This window comes from Macaca fascicularis, chromosome 19 (genome assembly GCF_037993035.2).
Source record: "Macaca fascicularis isolate 582-1 chromosome 19, T2T-MFA8v1.1".
NCBI lineage: Eukaryota > Metazoa > Chordata > Mammalia > Primates > Cercopithecidae > Macaca > Macaca fascicularis.
The window spans coordinates 61,794,966-61,816,715 of NC_088393.1; the positions used below are offsets into that span (position 1 = coordinate 61,794,966).

The following is a 21,750-nucleotide window of genomic DNA, read 5'->3' on the forward strand; positions in this document are numbered from 1 at the left end:
TCCCCGTAACCCCAGTCAGGCCTGCTGCCCCGTCCGTCTCCTGCTGCCCGGGAGATTGGGGAGCTGGGACTCAGCGCCGCTCTTGCCCCTTAGTGAAATGAAAGTCCCATCAGGTTCGTCCCCTTCCTCCCCGGGCGGCTTCCCTCCCCCCTTCCTCGTCCCTTAAAATACCCGGGATCCCTATGGCAACAGGCGCCGGGCGACAGGTGCGGGTGTTATTTACGGGTCAAGCCCGAAATAGCCCTGAGGGTGGAGGGTAGAGGGTGCAGAGTGGGGGGTGGGCGGGTGGGGACGAGGCTGGGCGCGGGCGGAGGCCAGGCCGGTGGCGGTGGCGGGCACAGCCGGACGCTTCGGAGGCAGCGCGGAGCTGGGGTCGGCGCGGGGCCGAGGCAGGAGAGCGACAGGGGCCCCTGCTCGGGAGTCGGGGGTGGGAGCCCCGAGGGGGAGCCCTAGCCTGGAGCTGAGCCTGGCGCGGACCCGACCGGGAAGGCCGTGGGAGCCCGGGGGAGGGAGGCGGACTGATCCCGAACGGGCGCAGCGTCTCTTTCGGGTCACGGTTGGCCTTTGGACCCTGCGGGGACACGGTCCTGGTTTTCTGAGCCGCGGTGCGGACCACAGCCCCTTAGTGTGAGCCCCAGGGGGGACCCCGGGTCCCCTTCGCCCCAGTCCTCTTGGAGGCCCAGCAGCCTCCGTCTCTGGACTCCACTCTGTCTTCCAGCCACCGGCCCCTTTCCCAGGCTCGGTAGAGACCTCTAATCTTTTCTGAATGGCAGGGGACACCCCCATCCCCTTTTCCTGAATTCCAGCGGGGCCCAGTCCTCCTCTGAGCTCCAGCCGGGGCTCTGCTCTTCTCCTTCTGTGGATGCCGGGGTCCCACCGCCTCTCTGAGACCAGGAGGGAATTCCGACCTCCCCTTAGGAGCTTCCCGGGACCCCAGGTCTTCCTTTTCCGAATCCCAGAGGGTCCCCAAGTCCTCTCTTCTCAAACTCTGAGCCCAGGGGTACCCCGGCCACATCTCCTCCAAACACACAGAGGACTCCAGGTCCCTTCCTGAGTACCCCAAACTCTTAGCCCTACTGGGGTGCTCCGATCTCTCAGGAAAACCGGTTTCCCTTTTGTCAGCCCCCCAGCGGGGACGCCAAAGCAGCGCCTCGGAGCTGCAGGGAGCTTCAGCGGACACCAGTTCTCATTCCTCTGGAGTTCTTGGGGGGGACCTCCTCCTGGGAACCCAGATTCTATCTCTAAGCCTCGGGGTGGGGGCCTTGCTTTTCCTCTGGGCCCCATCCTCTTTGCCAAGTTCTTGAGGGCAACCTAGACCCTCCTCTGAACCCCAGAGGCTTCCCCAGCCCCGGGGATCTTTTTTTCTCTTCTGAACCCCAGAAGCAATCTCAACTTTCCCATTTGAGGTTCCAGAGAGGACCCCCTCTTTCATACCCAGGGGAAACTGAGTCCCTCACCCCCTTCGAGACCCCAGGCCGCTCCTCGCTTCCGCCCCTCGAGGCCCCTCCTCGGCTCTGCCTCCTCCCTCTTCTCCACCCCACCGGCCATAAGATGATGATGTGGTCCAACTTCTTCCTGCAAGAGGAGAACCGGCGGCGGGGGGCCGCGGGCCGGCGGCGGGCGCACGGGCGGTGCAGGTCGGGGCTGACGCCTGAGCGCGAGGGGAAGGTGAAGCTGGCGCTGCTGCTGGCCGCCATGGGCGCCACGCTGGCGGTGCTGTCCGTGGGCACCGAGTTCTGGGTGGAGCTCAACACCTACAAGGCCAACGGCAGCGCCGTGTGCGAAGCGGCCCACCTGGGGCTGTGGAAGGTGTGCACCAAGCGGCTGTGGCAGGCGGACGTGCCCACGGACAGGGACACCTGCGGCCCCGCGGAGCTGCCCGGAGGTGAGCAGCCGCCGCCCCGAGCCCAGGGCTTGCGTCCCGTGGACAGGGAGGGAGAGGGGCCCGTGTCCGTGGAGAAAACCCGCCCCAGGGACGAAAGCCTGAGCCCGGAGGAGAGAGCTTGTATCCCTGTGAGCGCCAGTGCCCACATCGTCCTCTGCTCCCGGAAACTGCTGAGAGAGATCCCCCAGACATGGCCTAGGTCCCTCACTGGCCTACCCCCAGAGAACCTGTGCCTTAGAGCTTGCTTTCCTGCTACAGACTGTACCCCAAGACCAGAATGTACCTCCAAAGAGTCTATGCCCCCAGGCCATCCTGTACCCCCAGACCAGGCTGTGACCTGAGACCCCCCAGATGAGACTGTACCCCTATTCTACGCCTCTAAAGAGAGCCTGTGTCCCCACCTACAGCCTGTGCCCCAAGACCATCCTGTACCCCGACTATCCTATACCCCCAGATCAGCCTGGGTCTCCAGCTACAGTTTCCACCCCCAGACTAACATGCACCCCTAGACCAGTCTATACCCCGAGACCAGCCTGCATCCTTACACCAGCCTGTGCCCTCAGATCAGCCTGCACCTCCACACCAGGCTATGGTCCCAGATCATTCTATGACCCCCAAAGCCCCTGACCCCGCACAGCCAATGTTCTTAGGCATTGCTGGGTCCCCCCAGACCAGCCTATAGGTCCAGAGAGAGCCTGTGTCCCTAGAAAAACCTTGCCTGTGTCCCCAGACCCAGCCTGTGATTCCAGACACAGCTGGTGTCCTCAGACAGCCTGTGCCCACCCCAGCCTGCACCCTCTGCAAATGCCTGCGCCCTGGAGACAGCCTGTGCCCACTCTGCATTGCCCACAGACAGCCTGTGCCCATGGAGAGACAGCCTGGGTTTCTGGTGTCAGCTTCCTCTTCCCAGCCTGGAGACAGCTTGCGCTCCCATCCTATGAGCCCTGGGGAGACAGACGCCCACCCCAAAGCAGGATCTATGCCTGTTCCCCACCTACTGCTTCCACCAAACCAAGCTCTCACCAGACACCTCCCAACACCCAAGGGCAGACCTTGTTCCTTCCCGGCAATGTTCTTCACTTCCTGTCCTCTCGCCTCCAAATGCCCAGACTGTACATTTCAGTGTTTCTCATTTTCTCCGAGAGACACTCCCATACTCCCTCTTTTCCCAAATCATGGCTGTTTTATCCCTGGACATGGCAGGGAGCTGCCCCATACCTTCCTGACACGACAGGCCACGGCTTGTACTTATACCAGGGGGACATTCTATATCCCTGGGGAACTGGATGAAATCTTGTTCTACCTCCACTGACCCGTGGAAAATACCTGGCGCTCCTCAGAGTCTGTTTGGGCTGTCATATATTTGATCACCCATATGAGATCTCCAACACTCTTCAGTCTCCAAAGAAGGTGCTGTCATCCCAGTGCCCCTCAAAGAATATGGCCTATTTTTCTGCGTGCCATTTGAGATTTCCCTTGTCCCTTACTTCTCCAGATGTGATACCTTATATGTGTAGAGTGCAAAATAGGATGTCCCAAGTCCTCGATAGGACATGGGGATGCCTGTCTGAGCTACCCACGTGGTGTCCAGATGGCTACCCTTAATCATTTTATTTCTGCAGATGGGCTATCCCTGGCCCCTGGGGGTCTCATAAAGGATGATCCCAAACTTTTGCAAAATGGGAGGCCCCAGTAATAAGAATATTAGATGCTGATGTAATGCCTGGTTCTGATCTCAGTGTTTTATGTACATTAACTCATTAAGCATCATAGCTAGCCTATGAGTCGTTATTAGCACTTCTATTCTAGGGAAGAGAAAAATGAGGAGCCAGAAATCTCGGTGGCTCGGTCTATGCACCCAGGCTAGTCAGATGGAATTGGAAGCTCGGTTGCCTCTCTTCTCAACAACTGCATTATATCACATCTCACTAGTCCAGCAAGAGATCCCAGAGGTCATGGGGCAATGGAGGGGGTGACCCATCCCTTCTCACCACACTGTCTGGGGTTCCTCACATCCCTCGCCGTCCCCTCCATTGATCAGAAAGGACGTCAGTCTTCTAACAGGGCCATTAACATCATCTCATAAACCCAACCCCTCAGAGGACATCTCACAATCTTCATTATCTCAGAGAAATATCTCACACTCACCACTGCCCATCAAAAGCCATCCCCAGCTCTGCTGGCTGCAAGTACAGAATGTGGGGGCGACCCTCCCCTGTGCTTTTCCAGATGGTATATGTCATAGTTTGGGGTAGTCAAGAGTCGGGATGTTCTAAACTATTTGTAGCCAAAAGAGGATGCCAGGCACCCTACATTGTCCCAGAAGGGCCATCGCACTTCCCTTGTGGATGAAGACCACCGTGTTCCCTGCAATGACTGCTTCAAAGAGCACCTGCACCCTTTGCTCAGTGACGTGAAGCATCCTTTACCTTTTTTTTTTTTTTTTTTTTTGAGATGGAGTTTTGCTCTTGTTGCCCCGGCTGGAGTGCAATGGCACAATCTTGGCTCACTGCAACCTCTGCCTCCCAGGTTCAAGCAATTCTCCTGCCTCCATCTGCCAAGTAGCTGAGATTACAGGCATGCGCCACAACATCCGGCTAATTTTTGTATTTTTAGTAGAGACGGGGTTTCACCGTGTTGACCAGGCTGGTCTTGAACTCCTGACCTCAGGTGATCCGCCTGCCTCAGCCTCCCAAAGTGCTGGGATTACAGGCGTGAGCCACCACGCCCAGCCCGGCATCCTTTACCTCGTGTTGCTGCATAAGAACTCACACATCCCACTCCTCCTAGCCGGACATCTCACCCCTTCTCCTCCCCTCAGGGTACTTGGGGAGCTCCCACACCACCTCACCTGATGCAGGAATTGATTTCTTGTCCCTTCATATCCTTGTTCAAATTGAAAAGTTCATTTTTTCACATTCACAGACTGCCTGGTCCCTCTTCTATGGCCTTTACTCCTGTTATTCTCGACCTCTCTTCTCCCTTTCTGTGCCTCAGTTTCCCCATCTGTAGAATAAGAGAGTAGGTCAGACTAGGTGAATTCTGAAGGAATTTCTAGGTCTAAAATGCACTTTAGAAAGTGCTCCCCTCCCTTCCTTTCTTCATTTCTCCTTTCTTCTCTCCCTTTCTTCCTTTTTCTGTCTTTTTTAACTTAAAATTTCTCTCTTTTCTTTTTGGAGATATAGTCTTGCTCTGTCACCCACGCTGGATTGCAGTGGTGCCATCTCGGCTCACTACAACCTCCGCCTCCCAGGTTCAAGTGATTCTTCTGCCTCAATCTCCTGAGTAGCTGGGATTACAGGTGCACGCCACCACGCCCGGCTAATTTTTGTACTGTTAGTAGAGATGGGGTTTCACCATGTTGACCAGGCTGGTCTCGAACTCCTGACCTCAAGAGATCTGCCTGTCTTGGCCTCCCAATGCGTTGGTATTGCAGGCATGAACCATCGCGCCCGGCCCTGTGCTTTGTTTTATATTATTTTTTTCCTCATTGTTTTCCAGCTCATCTCTTTAATGTGTGTGATATACACTCATAGATATGTATTTTGATTTGGGAAATATATAGTATTAGCTTATATGTGTGCTTTCCATAAATGAGATCATGCTATTGATTTTGTCTGATCTTTGGGATTTTTTTTTTTTTTTTTTTTTTAGATGGGATCTCACTCTATCACCCAGACTGGAGTGCAGTGGTACAGTCTTGGCTCACTGCAACCTCTGCCTCCCAGGCTGAAGAGATCCTCCTACCTCAGCCTCCCGAGTAGCTGGGATTACAGGTGTGTGCTGCCACACCGAGCCAATTTTTTTTATTTTTGGTACTGATGGGGTTTCACCGTGTTGGCCAGGCTGGTCTTGAACTCCTGAGCTCAAGTGATTCTCCTGCCTTGGCCTCCCAAAATCCAGGGATTACAGGTGTGAGCCACCTCGCCTGGCCTCAATTTTTGCATTTTTAAATTAAATTATTAGTATTAATTATTATTGTTGTTTTGGTCAACACTGTTTCTCAAATCTCCCCAATTTGCTTTAGGTTGTTCTAGTTCGTGGCTATGTGTACTGGAGAGATTTTCACAAGGAACATTTACTTGTCTGTTCCCCTATTCGATGGTCACCTGGCTTGATTCTGACTCCATGTTACTTATAAACAGTGCTGCTGTAAACATCTGCATATACGTTCCTGTCTGTTTGGTTTTTTTTTTTTCCTCGAGGTATATCCTGCAATGAGATTGTTGAGCCACAGGCTATGAACATTCTTCACTTCATAAAGTACCTCAGAGTGCCTTCCCAAAAGACTAGGAGTACCCATTCATACACGGTGTTTCCTCTTATCTTTTCAAATGCTTGATACGACCCTTTTAATGTTGGCCAATCTAATTGACGGAAAGTGGTGGCTCCCTGCTGATTCCAGCTGCCTCGCTCTGATCCCTGGTGAAGTGAGGCATCTCTTCACGGACTTGTGAGTTACCCAGGCTTCCTCTTCGGTGAATTACTATTCATACCCTCGGCCCATTGGTCAATTGGGTTCTCTCTCTCTTCTTGCTAATCCGTGGGAGCCCTTTGTGTGTTCTAGGTAGGAATCCTTCCTGAAACAGGAATCCTTTCTGAGTCTGTTAGCCTTCTGCTACTTGTATCTCGGTATCCTTTGTTGAATTAAGTAATAATTCATATGTAATCCCACTTGACCCTCAACAAACCCATACGAAGGGGCCAGGAAAGAGATTATTATCTCGTTTTAAAGAGGAAGAACTAGAGGCCCAGAGAGGCTAATGGCGCCCTCGGGGACACAGGTCTGGGGCTCAGAGCCCTGGGTAGGAGTCCCAGCTCCTGGATGGCGCTGTGGTCGCAGGTGGCTTGCACACCTCTGGGCGTCATTTTTCTCCTCTGTGTATCAGGGATGCTGACGTCCAAGTTTTAGGCTCCCGTGGGCTGTGTGAAGTGTCCAGCCCTGAGTTTACACAAAGGACCTCACATCCTCATGTCTTTTTTCTCTCTCCTGCTTCCACAGAAGCAAACTGCACCTATTTTAAATTCTTCACCACGGGGGAGAATGCACGCATCTTTCAGAGAACCACAAAGAAAGGTGAGAACTTTTCATCCCCTGGTGGGTGACAGGTGGGGGAAATGCTGAGCATGCTGGAGGAGGTCTAGATAGAATTATCCCCTCCTCTGCTTTACCCTAGGGCGGGCCTTGTATCTATAATCTGTGGCTGTCTCCTGGGGAGTGCTGGCGGGAGAGTTAATGATGGGGACATGGTGCTCTAAAGAATCTAGAGAACTCTTTTTTTTTTTTTTTTTTTTGTGAGATGATGTCTTGCTCTGTTGCCCAGGCTGGAGTGCAGTGGCACAATCTTGGCTCACTGCAACCTCTGCCTCCCGGGTTCAAGTGAATCTCCTACCTCAGCCTCCCAAGTAGCTGGGACTACAGGTGCACGCCACCACGCCAGGCTAATTTTTGTATTTTTTTTTTTTTTTTTTTTGAGACGGAGTTTCGCTCTGTCGCCCAGGCTGGAGTGCAGTGGCGCGATCTCAGCTCACTGCAAGCTCCGCTTCCCGGGTTTACGCCATTCTCCTGCCTCAGCCTCCCGAGTAGCTGGGACTACAGGCACCGCCACCACGCCCGGCTAGTTTTTTGTATTTTTAGTAGAGACGGGGTTTCACCGTGTTAGCCAGGATGGTCTCGATCTCCTGACCTCGTGATCCGCCCGTCTCGGCCTCCCAAAGTGCTGGGATTACAGGTGTGAGCCACCGCGCCCGGCTTCATTTTTGTATTTTTGGTAGAGACAGGGTTTCACCATGTTGCCCAGGCTGGTCTTGAACTCCTGACTTCAGGTAATCCCTCTCCTCGGCCTCCCAAAGTGCTGGGATTACAGGTGTGAGCCACCGCACCCGGCCATGCCTAGAGCTCTTACCCCATCTCTGGCTATGCCACATGCTGTGTCACCCTGGGCAAGTCACAGTCCCTCTCTGTGGGTAGCACTTGGACGTCTCACAAACGTGCATGCATCACGTGCTAACCACAGTGCTGGGCACTCCATCCGTAAGATCTCCAGTCCTCGCAGTAGCCCTGGAGGGCAGGGGGCTTTATCCTCCATCCTCCGGAAGTCCAGGAATGGCTACAATTATGTTTCCCAGGAAGTGGTAGAGGCGGAATCAGGATTCAGACCCAAATAATTCTGACTCTCAGGGAGCATGCTACTAAAGAATCTTCTGAGGAAAGGTGCGGTGGCTCACGCTGGTAATCCCAGCACTGTGGAGGCGGGCAGATCACTGATGGTCAGGAGTTCGAGACCAGCCCGGCCAACATGGTGAAACCCTGTCTCTACTAAAAATACAAAAATTAGGTCGGGCACAGTGCCTCATGCCTGTAATCCCAGCACTTTGGGAGGCCGAGGCAGGCGGATCACGAGGTCAGGAGATCGAGACCATCCTGGCTAACACGGTGAAACCTCTGCTCTACTAAAAATACAAAAAATTAGCTGGGCATAGTGGCAGGCGCCTATAGTCCCAGCTACTCAGGAGGCTGAGGCAGGAGAATGGTGTGAACCCGGGAGGTGGAGCTTGCAGTGAGCCGAGATCGCACCACTGCACTCCAGCCTGGGTGACAGAGCAAGACTCCGTCTCAAAAAAAAAAAAAAAAAAAAAATTACCTGGGCATGGTGGCAGGCGCCTATAATCCCAGCTACATGGGAGGCTGAGGCAGGAGAATCGCTTGAATGTGGGGAAGCAGAGGTTGCAGTGAGCTGAGATTGTGCCACTGCACTCCAGCCTGGGCCACAGAGCAAGACTCATCTCAAAAAGAAAAAAAAAAAAAGAATCTTCTGACAAGATGGAAATGATGGAAATACTCTGTTTCTGTGCTGACCCATATGGTGGCCATGGCCCCATGTGACTCCAGCATGCTTGGAATGTTGCTGGTGTGACGCAGAACTGAGTTTCCAATTGTGTTTAATTTAAATTGATTTAGCATGGAGGCCACATCTGGCTAGCAGTGAATATACTGGACAGTGTTGCTCTAAACACTGTGCCCTTTCTTTTTATTCATTTTGTATTTGTATTTATTTATTTCTTTATTTTAGTTTAGTTTAGTTTAGTTTTGAGATGGAGTCTCGGTCTTTCACCCAGGCTGGAATGCAGTGGCGTGATCTCAGCTCACTGCAACCTCCACCTCCTAGGTTCAAGCAATTCTCCTGCCTCAGCCTCCCTAGTAGCTAGGATTACAGGTGTGCACCACCACACCGGGCTAATTTTTCTATTTTTTAGTAGAGACAGGTTTCACCATGTTGGCCAGGCTGGTCTTGAACTCTCCTGACCTCAAGAGATTCACCCACCTTCGCCTCCCAAAGTGCTGGGATTATAGGTGTGAGCCACTGCACCTGGTCCACAGGAGGAAATTTAGGCTGAGAAGGGTTCAGCCTAAATTCCCACTGGAATCTGGAAAATTCTAGCAGAATCTTCCATGTAGGAAGTAGTTAGGGCGATTTCCATCCTGGATCATTCCACTGTAGCATGCTGCCTTTGCCATCGTCTCCCACACACCCGACTACCTCAGCTTCCTCACCTATAAACCTATAAATCAGTAATAATTGGTAATTCTCAACTCTTTCGAATCCTGGCCCTCTCCTCCCTTTGCTTGGTGACTTGAGAGAACTAACTGACTCTTTCTGAGTCTTAATTCCTTCAACGGTGTAAGTAAAATGTTGGGCTGGATGACATTCTACTTGAAAATTCTTCTCTTGTCCTGAATCTTACATCTTCCTGGTTCTGGGTTCCTACAGGTGAATCCTCTTCATTCCCTACATCCCATGTTCTCTGCTTCTTTCCTCTCTCCTCCCGGCAGAGGTGAATCTGGCAGCTGCGGTGATAGCAGTGCTGGGCCTGGTAGTCATGGCCTTGGGGTGCCTCTGTATCATCATGGTGCTCACTAAAGGTGCAGAGTTCCTGCTCCGAGTTGGAGCCATCTGCTTTGGCCTCTCAGGTGAGGGTTCAGAGCCTGGACGCTGAGGACATTGCATGCTGGGAGGATCTCCAGGCACTGTTGCATGCTGGGAGATGGGCTCTCTATGCACTGTTGCATGCTGGGAGATGGGATCTCTATGCACTATTGCATGCTGAGAGTAGGGTCTCCACACACTGTTGCATGCTGGGAGGTGGGATCTCTAAGCCCTGTTGCACGCCTGGAGTTGAGGGGAAGCCCAAGGGCTATAGTAGGTTCAAAGATGGGAGAACCCCAACAGCCGGGCTAAGGATTGGAGGGTGTCCAAACATTGTTTTAGATTTGGACCTGGGATCTCCAAGAATTGTTGCATGCTGGGAGATGGGATTTCCAATCACTGTTGCATGCTAGGAGTTGGAGAAAGCTCAAGGACTATAGAAGTCTCAAAAATTGGAGAGTTCTAAGCCCTTTTGTTAGCTGGGAATTGGAAGCTATCCAAATACTTTTTAAGGTTTGGACATGGCGTCCCTAAACACTGTTTCATGCTGAGATGTTTTGAGCATTATAGCCTGTTGAGAGGTCAGGGAACCCCAGGGGCTGTAGTAGGCTCAAAGGTGGAAGAGTTCCAAGCCCTATTGTTGACTCAGAATTTGATGGTCTCTAAATGTTCTTTTAGATTTGAGATGTGAGGTCTGCAAGGACTGTTGCATTCTTGGAGCTGAAGGTCTAAATAAAATGCTGCATCTTATGAAATGTAGCCCTCAGTAATGAACAACAATTCAGTTTATTGTACTTCTAGTTCAAATCCTTACAACAGCTCTATTAGGCAGGGCTTACTATCCCCCATTTTATTTATTTATTTATTTATTTTTGAGACAGAGTCTCCCTCTGTCGCCCAGGCTGGAATGCAATGGCATGATCTTGGCTCACTGCAACCTCCGCCTGCTGGGTTCAAGTGATTCTTCTGCCTCAGTTTCCCAAGTAGCTGGGATTACAAGCAGGCACCACCACACCTGGCTAATTTTTGTATTTTTCAGTAGAGATGGGGTTTCGCCATATCAGCCAGGCTGGTCTCGAACTCCTGACCTCAAGTGATCTGCCCATCTTGGCCTCCCAAAGTGCTGGGATTATAGGCATGAGCCACCACACCCAGCCTCCCCCATTTTATAGATGGGGAAATTGAGGCTCAGAGAAGTCGGATGAATTACTCATGGCCACACCATCAATGATGGCATGATGGCAGAGGTGGGATTTTAAACTTGGCTTTCTTTCTTTCTTTTTTGAGATGGTCTCACTTTGTCGCCCAGGCTGGAGTGTGGTGGCACGATTTCAGCTCACTGCAACCTCTGCCTCTAGGTTCCAGCCCAAGTTGTGCCCTGAATCACTGTGTGACCTTGGAAGGTTCATTTTATTTTCTGGGCCTTGGTTTTCTTATTGGATCAAATGTTGGCTTTGCTTTGCTTTTCTTTCTTTCTTTTCTTTCTTTTCTTTTCCTTTCTTTCTTTTCTTTCTTTCTTTCTTTCTTTCTTTCTTTTCTTCCTTCCTTCCTTCTTTCCTTCTTTTCTTTCTTTTCTTTCCTTTCTTTCCTTTCTTTCCTTTCTTCCTTTCTCTCTCTCTCTCTCTCTCTCTCTCTCTCTCTCTCTCTCTCTCTCAGGCTGGAGTGCAGTGGTGCAATCTCAGCTCACTGCAACCTCCACCCCTCAGGTTCAAGCGATTCTCCTGCCTCAGCCTCCCAAGTAGCTAGGATTACAGGTGTGTGCCACCACACCTGGCTAATTTTTGTATTTTTAGTAGAGACAGGGTTTCACCATGTTGGTCAGGCTGGTCTTGAACTCCTGACCTCAAGTGATCCACCCGCTTCAGCCTCCCAAAATGCTGGGATTACAGGTGTGAGCCACCGTGCCCAGCTAAGACTTTCATAAAATACTTTTATGTCAGCACCTTCCCGTGAACCCCCATGGGTAATGCAGGTGTGAGTTTAACCATAACACCAGCACCAAATTCCTACCGAGCTACGCATTCCATGAAACAGGCATCATCTTGATCTTTTTCATCGTTCAGTCCTCAGGGAGTTAGAGGGGGCCTCTCTGGGGAGGTGACGTTGACGATGTCAAAGTATGGACAGACAAGCTGGGAGAGTTTGCTGCATTGCAGATCTTGAAAGAAAGCCAGTGTGACAGAAGTGTGGACAGAGATAGGGAGACTGGTGCAAAAGGTGTCACTGCATTAATGTGAGATAAATGTCACTGGCCCTGTGACATTAACAGGGAATCAAGAAGATCTAGATTGGAGTCCCAACTTCTTAACAGCTGTGTAATTGGGGCAAACCTTTTTCTATCTCTGAGCTTAAATCTCCTTATAGCCACGAACTCACTCATCCAGGTATCTGTTGATATTGTGTCCATCCTATCCATCCATCCATTTATCCTTCCATTGATGGATCAGTTTCCTCCTTGTCTCCCCTTCCTTCCTTTCTCTCTCTTTCCCTATCTCTCTCTCTCCTTTTTTTTTTTTTTTTTTTTTGTTGTTTTTTTTGTTTTTGAGACCGGGTCTCGCTCTCTCATCCAGGCTGGGGTGCAGTGGCACGATCTCATCTCACTGCAACCTCAGCTTCCAGGGCTCAGGTGATTGTCTTCCTACCTTTCAGCCTCCTGAGTAGCTGGAAATACAGGCGCACGCCGCCATGCCCGGCTAATTTTTGTATTTTTTTTTTTTTTTTTTGTAGAGATAGGGTTTCGCTGTGTTGCCCAGGCTGGTCTCCAACTCCTGAGCTCAAGTGATCTGCCCACCTCGGCCTCCCAAAAGTGCTGGGATTATAGGTGTGAGCCACCATACCTGGCCCCTCTCTCTTTTCTTTCTTTTCTACCCACTTTCCCTTCCTGTCTCCCTTCAGTCATCTATTTCTCCATTTTTTTTTCACTTGTCCATTCATTTAACAAGTATTTCTTTAATATCCAGTGAGTCCTAGATGCTGTGCTAGGAGCTGCTGAGGATGCAACGATGAATAAGATAAAGATGATGTTTGGGCCGGGCGTGGTGGATCACTCCTGTAATCCCAGCACTCTGGGAGGCTGAGGCGGGCGTATCACGAGGTCAGGAGATCGAGACTATCCTGGCTAACACAGTGAAACTCTGTCTCTACTAAAAATACAGAAAAAATTAGCCGGGCATGGTGGTGAGTGCCTGTAGTCCCAGCTACCCGGGAGGCTGAGGCAGGAGAATGGCGGGAACCCGGGAGACGGAGCTTGCAGTGAGCCGAGATTGCACCACTGCACTCCAACCTGGGCGACAGAGCGAGACTCCGTCTCAAAAAACAAACAAACAAAAAACAAAACAAAAGATGATGTTTGTTCTCACAGAATTTGTAGCTTGGTAGGAATTCGGTGCTGGCGTTATTATTGAACTCACACCTGCATTACTCCTGGGGGTGCACAGGAAGCTGTTGATACAAAAGTGTTTTATGAAAGTCTTGGGCACAAAAGTGCTCTGCAGATTGTACCACCAACTGAAAGTGAAGGAGGATTTGATGTGGTAATTACTGTGGTTAGATTGGGTGTCAGGGACTGGGGTGGGTTGAGATTTTGAGGTCTCCCTAGATAAAGGGACATGTTCAGGTTGTCTCGTTTCTTTCCTTATATATGTATCAGCTGTTGTTCTATGTTTTAGAGGTATGCCACAGAGAAGTCCGCTGCCCTCGTGGACTTACAGTGCAGTGGGAGAGACAAATGAGATAAAGAGACATTGCTCATATAAATCAATATATATTCATAACTACCAACTGTGATGAATGCTATAGATAAAAAGTACAGAGTATGAGAAAAGTATACGACAAGAGACCCACTGTAGATTTAGGTGGCAGTGGTTAGTGAAGGCGTCCCTTCGAAACATGTAATTCATACAGAGATGTGAAGAATAAGGACATCTAAGGCAGGCTCAGGGAGGGGGAAGCGGAAAATTACTCCAAGCAGAGTATAAAGGTCTTCAAGCCTGAACAAATCTGGTGCATTGAAAGTCCTGCTCCAAGCTGCGAAAGTGTGGGAGGAGCAGCTTGAGAGGAGGCTGGAGAAGCCGCAGGAGCCAGACCCGTGTACCTCTTTATTTAATGTATTTTTTTTATTTTTGAGACAGAGTTGTGCTCTGTTGCCCAGGCTGGAGTGCAGCAGTGTGATCTCGGCTCACTGCAACCTCAGTCTCCTGGGTTCCAGCGATTCTCTTGCCTCAGCCTCTGGAGTAGCTGGGATTACAGGCGTCCGCTGCCACACCCGGCTAATTTTTGTATTTTTCGTAGAGACGGGGTTTCCCCATGTTGGCCAGGCTGGTCTCGAACTCCTGACCTCGGGTGATCTGACCACCTCGGCCTCCCAAAGTGCTGGGATTACAGGCGTGAGCCACCGTGCCTGGCCATCCACCAGCAAATTCTATTGGCACTGCCTCCAAAACGTATTTTGAATGCAAACTCATACCTCCATTTCACCATGACACTAACCCAAGCCATGGCTATATTTCCCCGAGATAATTTCTATGGCCTCCTCACTGTTCTCTATGCTTCTCCTTTTAACCTCCTCAAGCCCATTCTCCACAGAGCAGCTAGAATGATACTTCTACTTTTTAAATTTTAATTTTTTTAAGACAGGGTCTGGCTCTGTAGCCCAGGCTGAAGTACAGTGGCACTATCACAGCTCACTGCAGCCTCAACCTCCTGGGCTCAAGCAATCCTCCCACCTCAGCCTCCCGAGTAGCTGGGACCACAGGCACACACACCACGCTGGGTTAATTTTTAACATTATTTGTGGAGGCAAGGTTTCACTGTGTTGCCCAGACTGATCTTGAATTCCTGGGCTCAAGCAATCCTCTCCCTTCAGCATCCCGAAGTGTTGGGATGACAGGCGTAAGCCAAATGATAGTTTTTTCTTTCTTTCTTTTTTTTTTTTTTTAGATGGAGTTTTGCTCTTGTTGCCCAGGCTGGAGTGCCACGGCACGATCTGGGCTCACCGCAACCTGACTCCCAGGTTCAAGCAATTCTCCTGCCTCAGCCTCCTGAGTAGCTGGGATTACAGGCACCCGCCACCATGCCTGGTTAGTTTTCTATTTCTAGTAGCAACGGGGTTTCTCCATGTTGGCCAGGCTGTTCTCGAACTCCTGATCTCAGGTGATCTGCCCACCTCGGCCTCCCAAAGTGTTGGGATTACAGGTGTGAGCCACCACGCCTGGCCCCCAAGTGATACTTTTATATCAGAAGTCAGATCATGGATCCTCCCCAGAATAAAAGCCACCTAAATTCCTACTACCAGAATAACATGGTGGCAAGGCCTCATGTGGGCTGACTGCTGGCGCCCTGTGACTCCATCTCCTGCCGTCTGCTCTCCCTGCTCCAGCCACCCTGGTCTCTGCTGTTCCCTAGACGCTCTAAGCTCATTCCCCCCTCAGCGTGCTTTGCCTGGCTGCCTCCTCAGCCTGGAACATTCTTCCACCGGCGCTTCAAATGTCTCATTTCCTCATATTATTTAAGTCTCTGGTCAAATATCACCATCTCAGAGAGAACAGCACTGACCATCGTGTCTAAAGCGGACTCATTTGGTATCCAAGAAAATGTTAAAAAAAAAAAAAAAATAATAATAATAAAAGAGCTGGGCGCGGTGGCTCACGCCTGTAATCCCAGCATTTTGGGAGGCTGAGGCAGGTGGATCACAAGGTCAGGAGTTTGAGACCAGCCTGGCCAACATGGTGAAACCCCGACTCTACTAAAAATACAAAAATTAGCCGGGCGTGGTGGCGGGCGTCTGTGGTCCCAGCTACGCAGGAGTCTGAGGCAGGAGAATCGCTTGAACCCAGGAGGCGGAGGTTGCAGTGAGCCGGTTCTTGCCACTGCACTCCAGCCTGGGCAACACAGCGAGACTGTGTCTCAAAATAAATAAATAAATAAATAAATAAAAATAATAATAAAAGATAAAGAGGGCGTGTAAGAGAAACTGGGTGTGGGGGCTCACGCCTGTAATCTCAGTACTTTGGAAGGCCAAGGTAGGCGATGTCTTGAGCCCAGGAGTTCGAGACCAGCCTGGGCAACATAGTGAAACCCCATCTCTACCAAAAATAAAAAATCTAGCTAGTCTCATAACCTGATCTCAAAAAAATAAATAGATAAAAATTTAAAAATAAAATAAACTGGCCAGGTGCAGTGGCTCACGCCTGTAATCCCAGCACTTTGGGAGGCCGAGGTGGGCAGATCACAAGGTCAGGAGTTTGAGGCCAGCCTGGCCAACATGGTAAAACCCCGTCTTTACTAAAATATAAAAAATTAGCTGGGCATGGTGGTGCGCGCCTGTAGTCCCAGCTGCTCGGGAGGCTGAGGCAGGGAAATTGCTTGAACCTAAGAGGCGGAGAGTGCAGTGAGCCAAGATCACGCCATGGCACTCCAGCCTGGGCGACAGAGTGAGACTCCATCATGCAATGCAATGCAATGCAATGAAATACCAGTCGCGGTAGCTCACTCCTGTAATCCCAGAACTTTGGGAGCCGAGGCTGACAGATCACTTAAGACCAGGAGTTCAAGACCAGCCTGACCAACATGGTAAAACCCTGTCTCTACTAAAAATACAAAAATTAGCTGGGCGTGGTGGCAGGTGCCTGTAATCCTGGCAACTCGGGAGGCTGAGCGGGGAGGATCATTTGAACCTGGGAGGTGGAGGTAGAAGTGAGCTGAGATCCCGCCACTACACTCCACCCTGGGTGACAGAGCAAGACTGTAGTCTCATAAATAAATAAATAAATAAATAAATAAATAAATAAATAAATGAAATAAGAAAGAAAGAAGACTCATGTCCAGCTGGGACTTTATCTGCCTTATTTTTCTTCACAGAATTGATCACTACCTGACATTCTTTATTTATTCATGCCCATATTCATTTGCCAGGGTCCCCATAAGAAAGTACCGCAGCCTGCGTGGCTGTGGTGCAACAGAGATTGATTTCCTCGCCGTTCTGGAGGCTGGAAGTCTGAGACCAAGGTGTCGGCAGGGACGGTTTTCTCCAAGGCTTCTCTTCTTGTCTTGTAAATGGCCAACTTATCCATGTATCTTCACATGGTCTTCCCTCTGTACCTGTCTGTGTCCACAGTTCCTTTTTTCTTTCTTTCTTTTTTTTTTTTTTTTTTTTGTTGTTGAGTCAGAGTCTGGCTCTGTCACCCAGGTTGGAGTGCAGTGGTGTGATCTCCGATCACTGCAACCTCCCCCTCCCAGGTTCACGTGATTCTTCTGCTTCAGCCTCCCGAGTAGCTGGCATTACAGGTGCCCGTCACGACATCCAGCTAATTTTTGTATGTTTTAGTAGAGACGGGGTTTCTCTATGTTGGCCAGGCTGGTCTCAAACTCTTGACCTCAGGTGATCCACCCTCCTCTGCCTCCCAGAGTGTTGGGATTACAGCCGTGACCCACTGCGCCTGGCCTTCTTTTTTTCTTTTTTTGTTTTTTATGTTTTGTAGAGACAGGGTCTCACTATGTTGCCCAGGCTGATCTTGAATTCCTGGCCTCAAGAGATCCTACTGCCAGAAACTTTTTTATCTCATAAGGACACCAGTCGCATTGGATTAGGGTTCCTTCTGAGGACTTTGCTTTAACTTAATTATCTGTTTTTTGTTTGTTTGTTTTGTTTTGTTTTTTGAGACAGAGTCTCACTCTGTTGCCCATGCTGGGGTGCAGTGGCTCGATCTCAGCTTGCTGCAGACTCTGCCTCCAGGATTCAAGCGATTCTCCTGCCTCAGCCTCCCGAGTAGCTGGGATCACAGGCGTGCACTACCACACCCGGCTAATTTTGTATTTTTAGTAGAGACGGGCTTTCTCCATGTTGGCCAAGCTGGTCTCAAACTCCTGAGATCCACTTGCCTTGGCCTCCCAAAGTGCTAAGATGACAGGCATGAGCCACTGCACTTGGCCTTAATTATGTCTTTAAGGACTCTATGTCCAAATACAGTCACATTCTGAGGTACTTGGGGTCAGGACCCCAAAACCTGAACTTTTTGTGGAGGACACAATTCAGCCCTCAACAATGCATTTAACTGATTATTGCCCATCTCTCCTTCTTGGATGAAACTCTAGAAGGTCAGGGACTTACAGTATCATTTATGTATTATATTTTATGTATTTTGTAATAAGAGCTCAATGAACATCTGTTCAATGAATCAAAGAATGCGTGAATCAAGTCTGCTGTGGTGGTTCACACCTGGAATCCCAACATTTTGGGAGGCTGAGGCGGGAGGATTGTTTGAGGCCAGGAGTTTGAGACCAGTCCGGGCAATGTAGAAAGATCCTGTCTCTACAAAATAAATGAAATAATTAGCTATGGTGGCTTGCAGCCGTAGTCCCAGCTACTCAGGAGGTTGAGGAGGGAGGAGGGCTTGGGCCTGGGAGGTCAAGTTTGCAGTGAGCTGTGATCGCGCCACTGCACTCCAGCCTGGGTGGCTGAGACCTTGTCACTAAAAAAAGAGGAAAAAAAAAAAAAAGGAATGAATTAGGAGAGGAATGAAGGGGAGTTCTTGTCTCAATGCTTTCCCACCTCCCGTTCTATAATGTTGGGCTGCATGGAGCAAAGAAGGGGCTTTTAAATCACAGCATCTGGGCCGCATTCTCCAGCCCCTAATCAAAATCACAGTGAATGGCCGGACGCAGGGGCTCAGGCCTATAATCCCAGCACTTTGGGAGGTGGATGGATCACCTGAGGTCAGGAGTTCCAGACCAGCCTGGCCAACATGGTGAATGCCCATCTCTACTCAAAATACAAACATTAGCCGGGCGTGGTGGCACGAGCCTGTAGTCCCAGCTACTTGGGAGGCTGAGGCAGGAGAGTCTCTTGAACCCGGGAGACAGAGGCTGCAGTGAGCCGAGATTGCACCATTGCACTCCAGCCTGGATGACAGAGTGAGAGTCTGTCTCAAAACAAACCAAAAACAGTAAACAAACAAACAGAAAATAAACCACCAGAGTGGGCTGGGGTACAGGGAGGAAGCAGGGTCAGGAACTGGGGTTGAGGCAGGACTCCAGGGTCTGGAGAGAAGGCGACTGGGATCCATGACTCATGCGTGACTCTCAGACGGTCCTGCATGACCAGGGCCCTGCCCGCCTCTGCAATCCCATTAACACCTCTCTCCCCAACCCCAACTCTCCTTGCTCCGACCACACTCAGCTTTTCTCTTTTCTCCAAACACTCTGTGCTGCGTCCTACACAGGGCCTTCGCGTCAACCCCTCCTTCTGCTCAAAACAGCTGTTATTTCGTTTTGAGCATGACTGACTTCTTTTCATGCTTCAGGTCCCAGCTCAAATGGCTTTTCTCGACATCATCCAAAGTCCCTGCTCCACCCCGGGGTGCCACTCTCTCTGTTTCTATTTCCTTCCTCTCATGCATCACCCTCTGAGATTATCTTGCCTCCTCATTTGTTTATTTTGGACATTGCAACCTGGAAGCCTGCAAGCCCTCGACGGCCAGGGGATGTGCTTTGTTTGCCAGGCAGTGTGTAAAGATTTCTCGGAGTTTATGTTTAAAGGTTGGAGGAATTCCCATAAAAATAATAATCATTTAAGCAGTTATAGGCCTGGTGCGGTGGTTCACCCCAGTAATCCCAGCACTATGGGAGGCCAAGGTGAGTGGATCGCTTGAGGTCAGGAGTTCTAGACCAGCCTGGCCAACATGGTGAAACCATGACTGCTAAAAATACAAAAATTGCCGGGCGCGGTGGCTCAGTTCTGTAATCCCAGCACTTTGGGAGGCCGAGGCAGGTGGATCACAAGGTCAGGAGTTCGAGACCAGCCTGATCAACATGGTGAAACCCCGTCTCTACTAAAAACACAAAAATTAGCCAAGCGTGGTGGCGTGTGCCTGTAATCCCAGCTACTCAGAATGCTGAGGCACGAGAATCGCTTGAACCGGGCAGGTAGAGGTTGCAGTGAGCCGAGATCACGTCACTGCACTCTAGCCTGGGCAACAGAGCAAGACTCCATCTCAAAAAAAAAAAAAAAAAAATAGCCAGGCGTAGTGGAGGATGCCTGTAGTCCCAGGCACTCAGGAGGCTGAGGCATGAGAATCGCTTGAACATGGGAGGCGGAAGCTGCAGTGAGCTGAGATCATGCTGTTAAAGGGCTGCAGCTGGCTTCTGCCATCATTTCCACCCTACTTTCTGCCCTGTGTGCTTACACTTTCTCATGCCCCCTGCAGGCATTTGAGCTTTGCAAACTTTGGTTTATTTGCTTACTGTCTATCTCCAAGTAATACATAAGCTCCACAAGGGTAGGATCTTTCTCTATCATGTTCTTTCTTTTTCACTCTTTTTTAAAAAAAAAATCAGCCTGCAATCCCAGCTACTCAGATATTTATATGTGTATATATATAATACTCATATATTTATATGTGTGTATATATACACACACACACACTAGCCAGGCGTGGTGGCACACGTCTGTAATCCCAGCTACTTGGGAGACTGAGGCAGGAGAATCGGGAGGCAGAGTTTGCAATGAGCTGAGATTGCAACACTGCACTCCAGCCTGGGCAACAGAGCAAGACTCCGTCTCAAAAAAAAAAAAATCTAATGAACCATATTCACCCTACAGTGCTGCAAACACCAGAATGCCTTTCTACCCGTCTAGCTGTGATTCTATATCCGCCTTTTAATCATTTTCCAGCATACAGTTCTGTGGCATCAATTCCGTTCACGTTGTTATGCAACTATCACCCCCATCCACCTTCAGAACGATTTTCATCTTCCCCGGCTGAAATTCTATACCCATTAAACACCAACTCCCCTTTTTCCTCTTCCCTCCGGCCCTTGGCAACCACCCTTCTACTTTCTGTCTCTACGACTTTGTGTCTTTTTTTTTTTCTTTATTTCCAGCTTCCCAATTGCGCCTGCTATATAGTAGGTGTTTAGTAAGTATTTGTTGAGTGCATGTGTGGGAAGGTGCCAGGGTGGGCGGGAGGGCTGGGAGAGGATGGCAGAGATGTTCAGACACAGCTGGGGTCCCAGGGGCCTGATGGCGTGCTGTCCTCTCTCCCGCAGGCCTGCTGCTCTTGGTGAGCCTGGAGGTGTTCCGGCATTCCGTGAGGGCCCTGCTGCAGGGAGTCAGCCCGGAGCCTCCCCCGGCCCCACGCCTCACCTACGAGTACTCCTGGTCCCTGGGCTGCGGTGTGGGGGCCGGCCTGATCCTGCTGTTGGGGGCCGGCTGCTTTCTGCTGCTCACACTGCCTTCCTGGCCCTGGGGGTCCCTCTGTCCCAAGCGAGGGCACCGGGCCACCTAGAGCCATGCCTGAGACTTCTCTAAGCAACCACCAAGCCCTTTGACGTTCTCCATTGTACCCCCAAGATCTTTTTGCTCCATCTCCTGAGGAAACTGTGTTCTCCCTGCTCGGGGGCCCATGTTTTTTTACACGCCTGCGTCCTGTCCCCTTACCCTTTCTCTGTAAATACGCTTCTCTCGGTGGCTGTATGTGGTTTGCTTGGGGTTGGGATGGGAAGAGGCTCTGCAAACGAGGGTCCCCAGGGAAGACTGGCGGGGACCTGATGGGGTAGCTGGGGTGTGGGGCGGGGGGATGAGGTCAGGGGTCTTGGATGGGAGTTGGGGGCCCCTTCATTTCCCAGGTGTGGATCAATTCACTTGCCCGGAGAGACTTTTTACAACTCATCTGCAGCTCAGGGTGGGGGTGGGGGGAGATAGGGAAGGGTCTGACCTGGCTGTGATCTGATTTGGGATTAAAGGTTTGGAAATTTAACAGCTTTGGTTTGGAGTCTATTTGTGACGTGATTGTGCATTAGGGGGTAAAGAAAAGAGACCCCGTATACCGTCCAGAAACGTGCCGCTCATAAGCCCAGAAGTCACGTGGAAATGAACCCATGTACAATGGTTCAGAGTGTGGAAAGCACAATATACTTTTTATTTTTATTTTTATTTTGAGA

At 50.4% G+C, this 21,750-nt stretch overlaps 1 protein-coding gene across 2 annotated transcripts; it reads left to right on the plus strand.

Moving 5' to 3' along the window:
* The first annotated feature begins 287 nt into the window (after window positions 1-287).
* CACNG6 (calcium voltage-gated channel auxiliary subunit gamma 6) lies at window positions 288-21,566 on the plus strand. 2 transcript variants are annotated; one of them, XM_015442098.4, is made up of 4 exons: window positions 288-1,885; window positions 6,888-6,962; window positions 9,720-9,857; window positions 20,857-21,566. In XM_015442098.4, exons 1-4 carry the CDS (start codon window positions 1,552-1,554, stop codon window positions 21,093-21,095), a joined length of 786 nt encoding a protein of 261 aa, XP_015297584.2. In that variant the 5' UTR covers window positions 288-1,551; the 3' UTR covers window positions 21,096-21,566. The 2 variants fall into 2 exon arrangements, with proteins under 2 accessions (XP_015297584.2, XP_065392054.1); XM_065535982.2 differs by lacking the exons at window positions 6,888-6,962; window positions 9,720-9,857; window positions 20,857-21,566 and adding an exon at window positions 4,340-4,822.
* Window positions 21,567-21,750: the final 184 nt, after the last annotated feature.

Excerpts from the sequence above, each read along its gene's own strand:
- CACNG6 (XM_015442098.4), top strand. The coding sequence starts at position 1,552 with ATGATGATGTGGTCCAACTTCTTCCTGCAAGAGGAGAACCGGCGGCGG. Across the intron at positions 1,886-6,887 it reads CCCCGCGGAGCTGCCCGGAG|AAGCAAACTGCACCTATTTT; the intron begins GTGAGCAGCCGC and ends CTGCTTCCACAG. Across the intron at positions 6,963-9,719 it reads TCAGAGAACCACAAAGAAAG|AGGTGAATCTGGCAGCTGCG; the intron begins GTGAGAACTTTT and ends TCCTCCCGGCAG.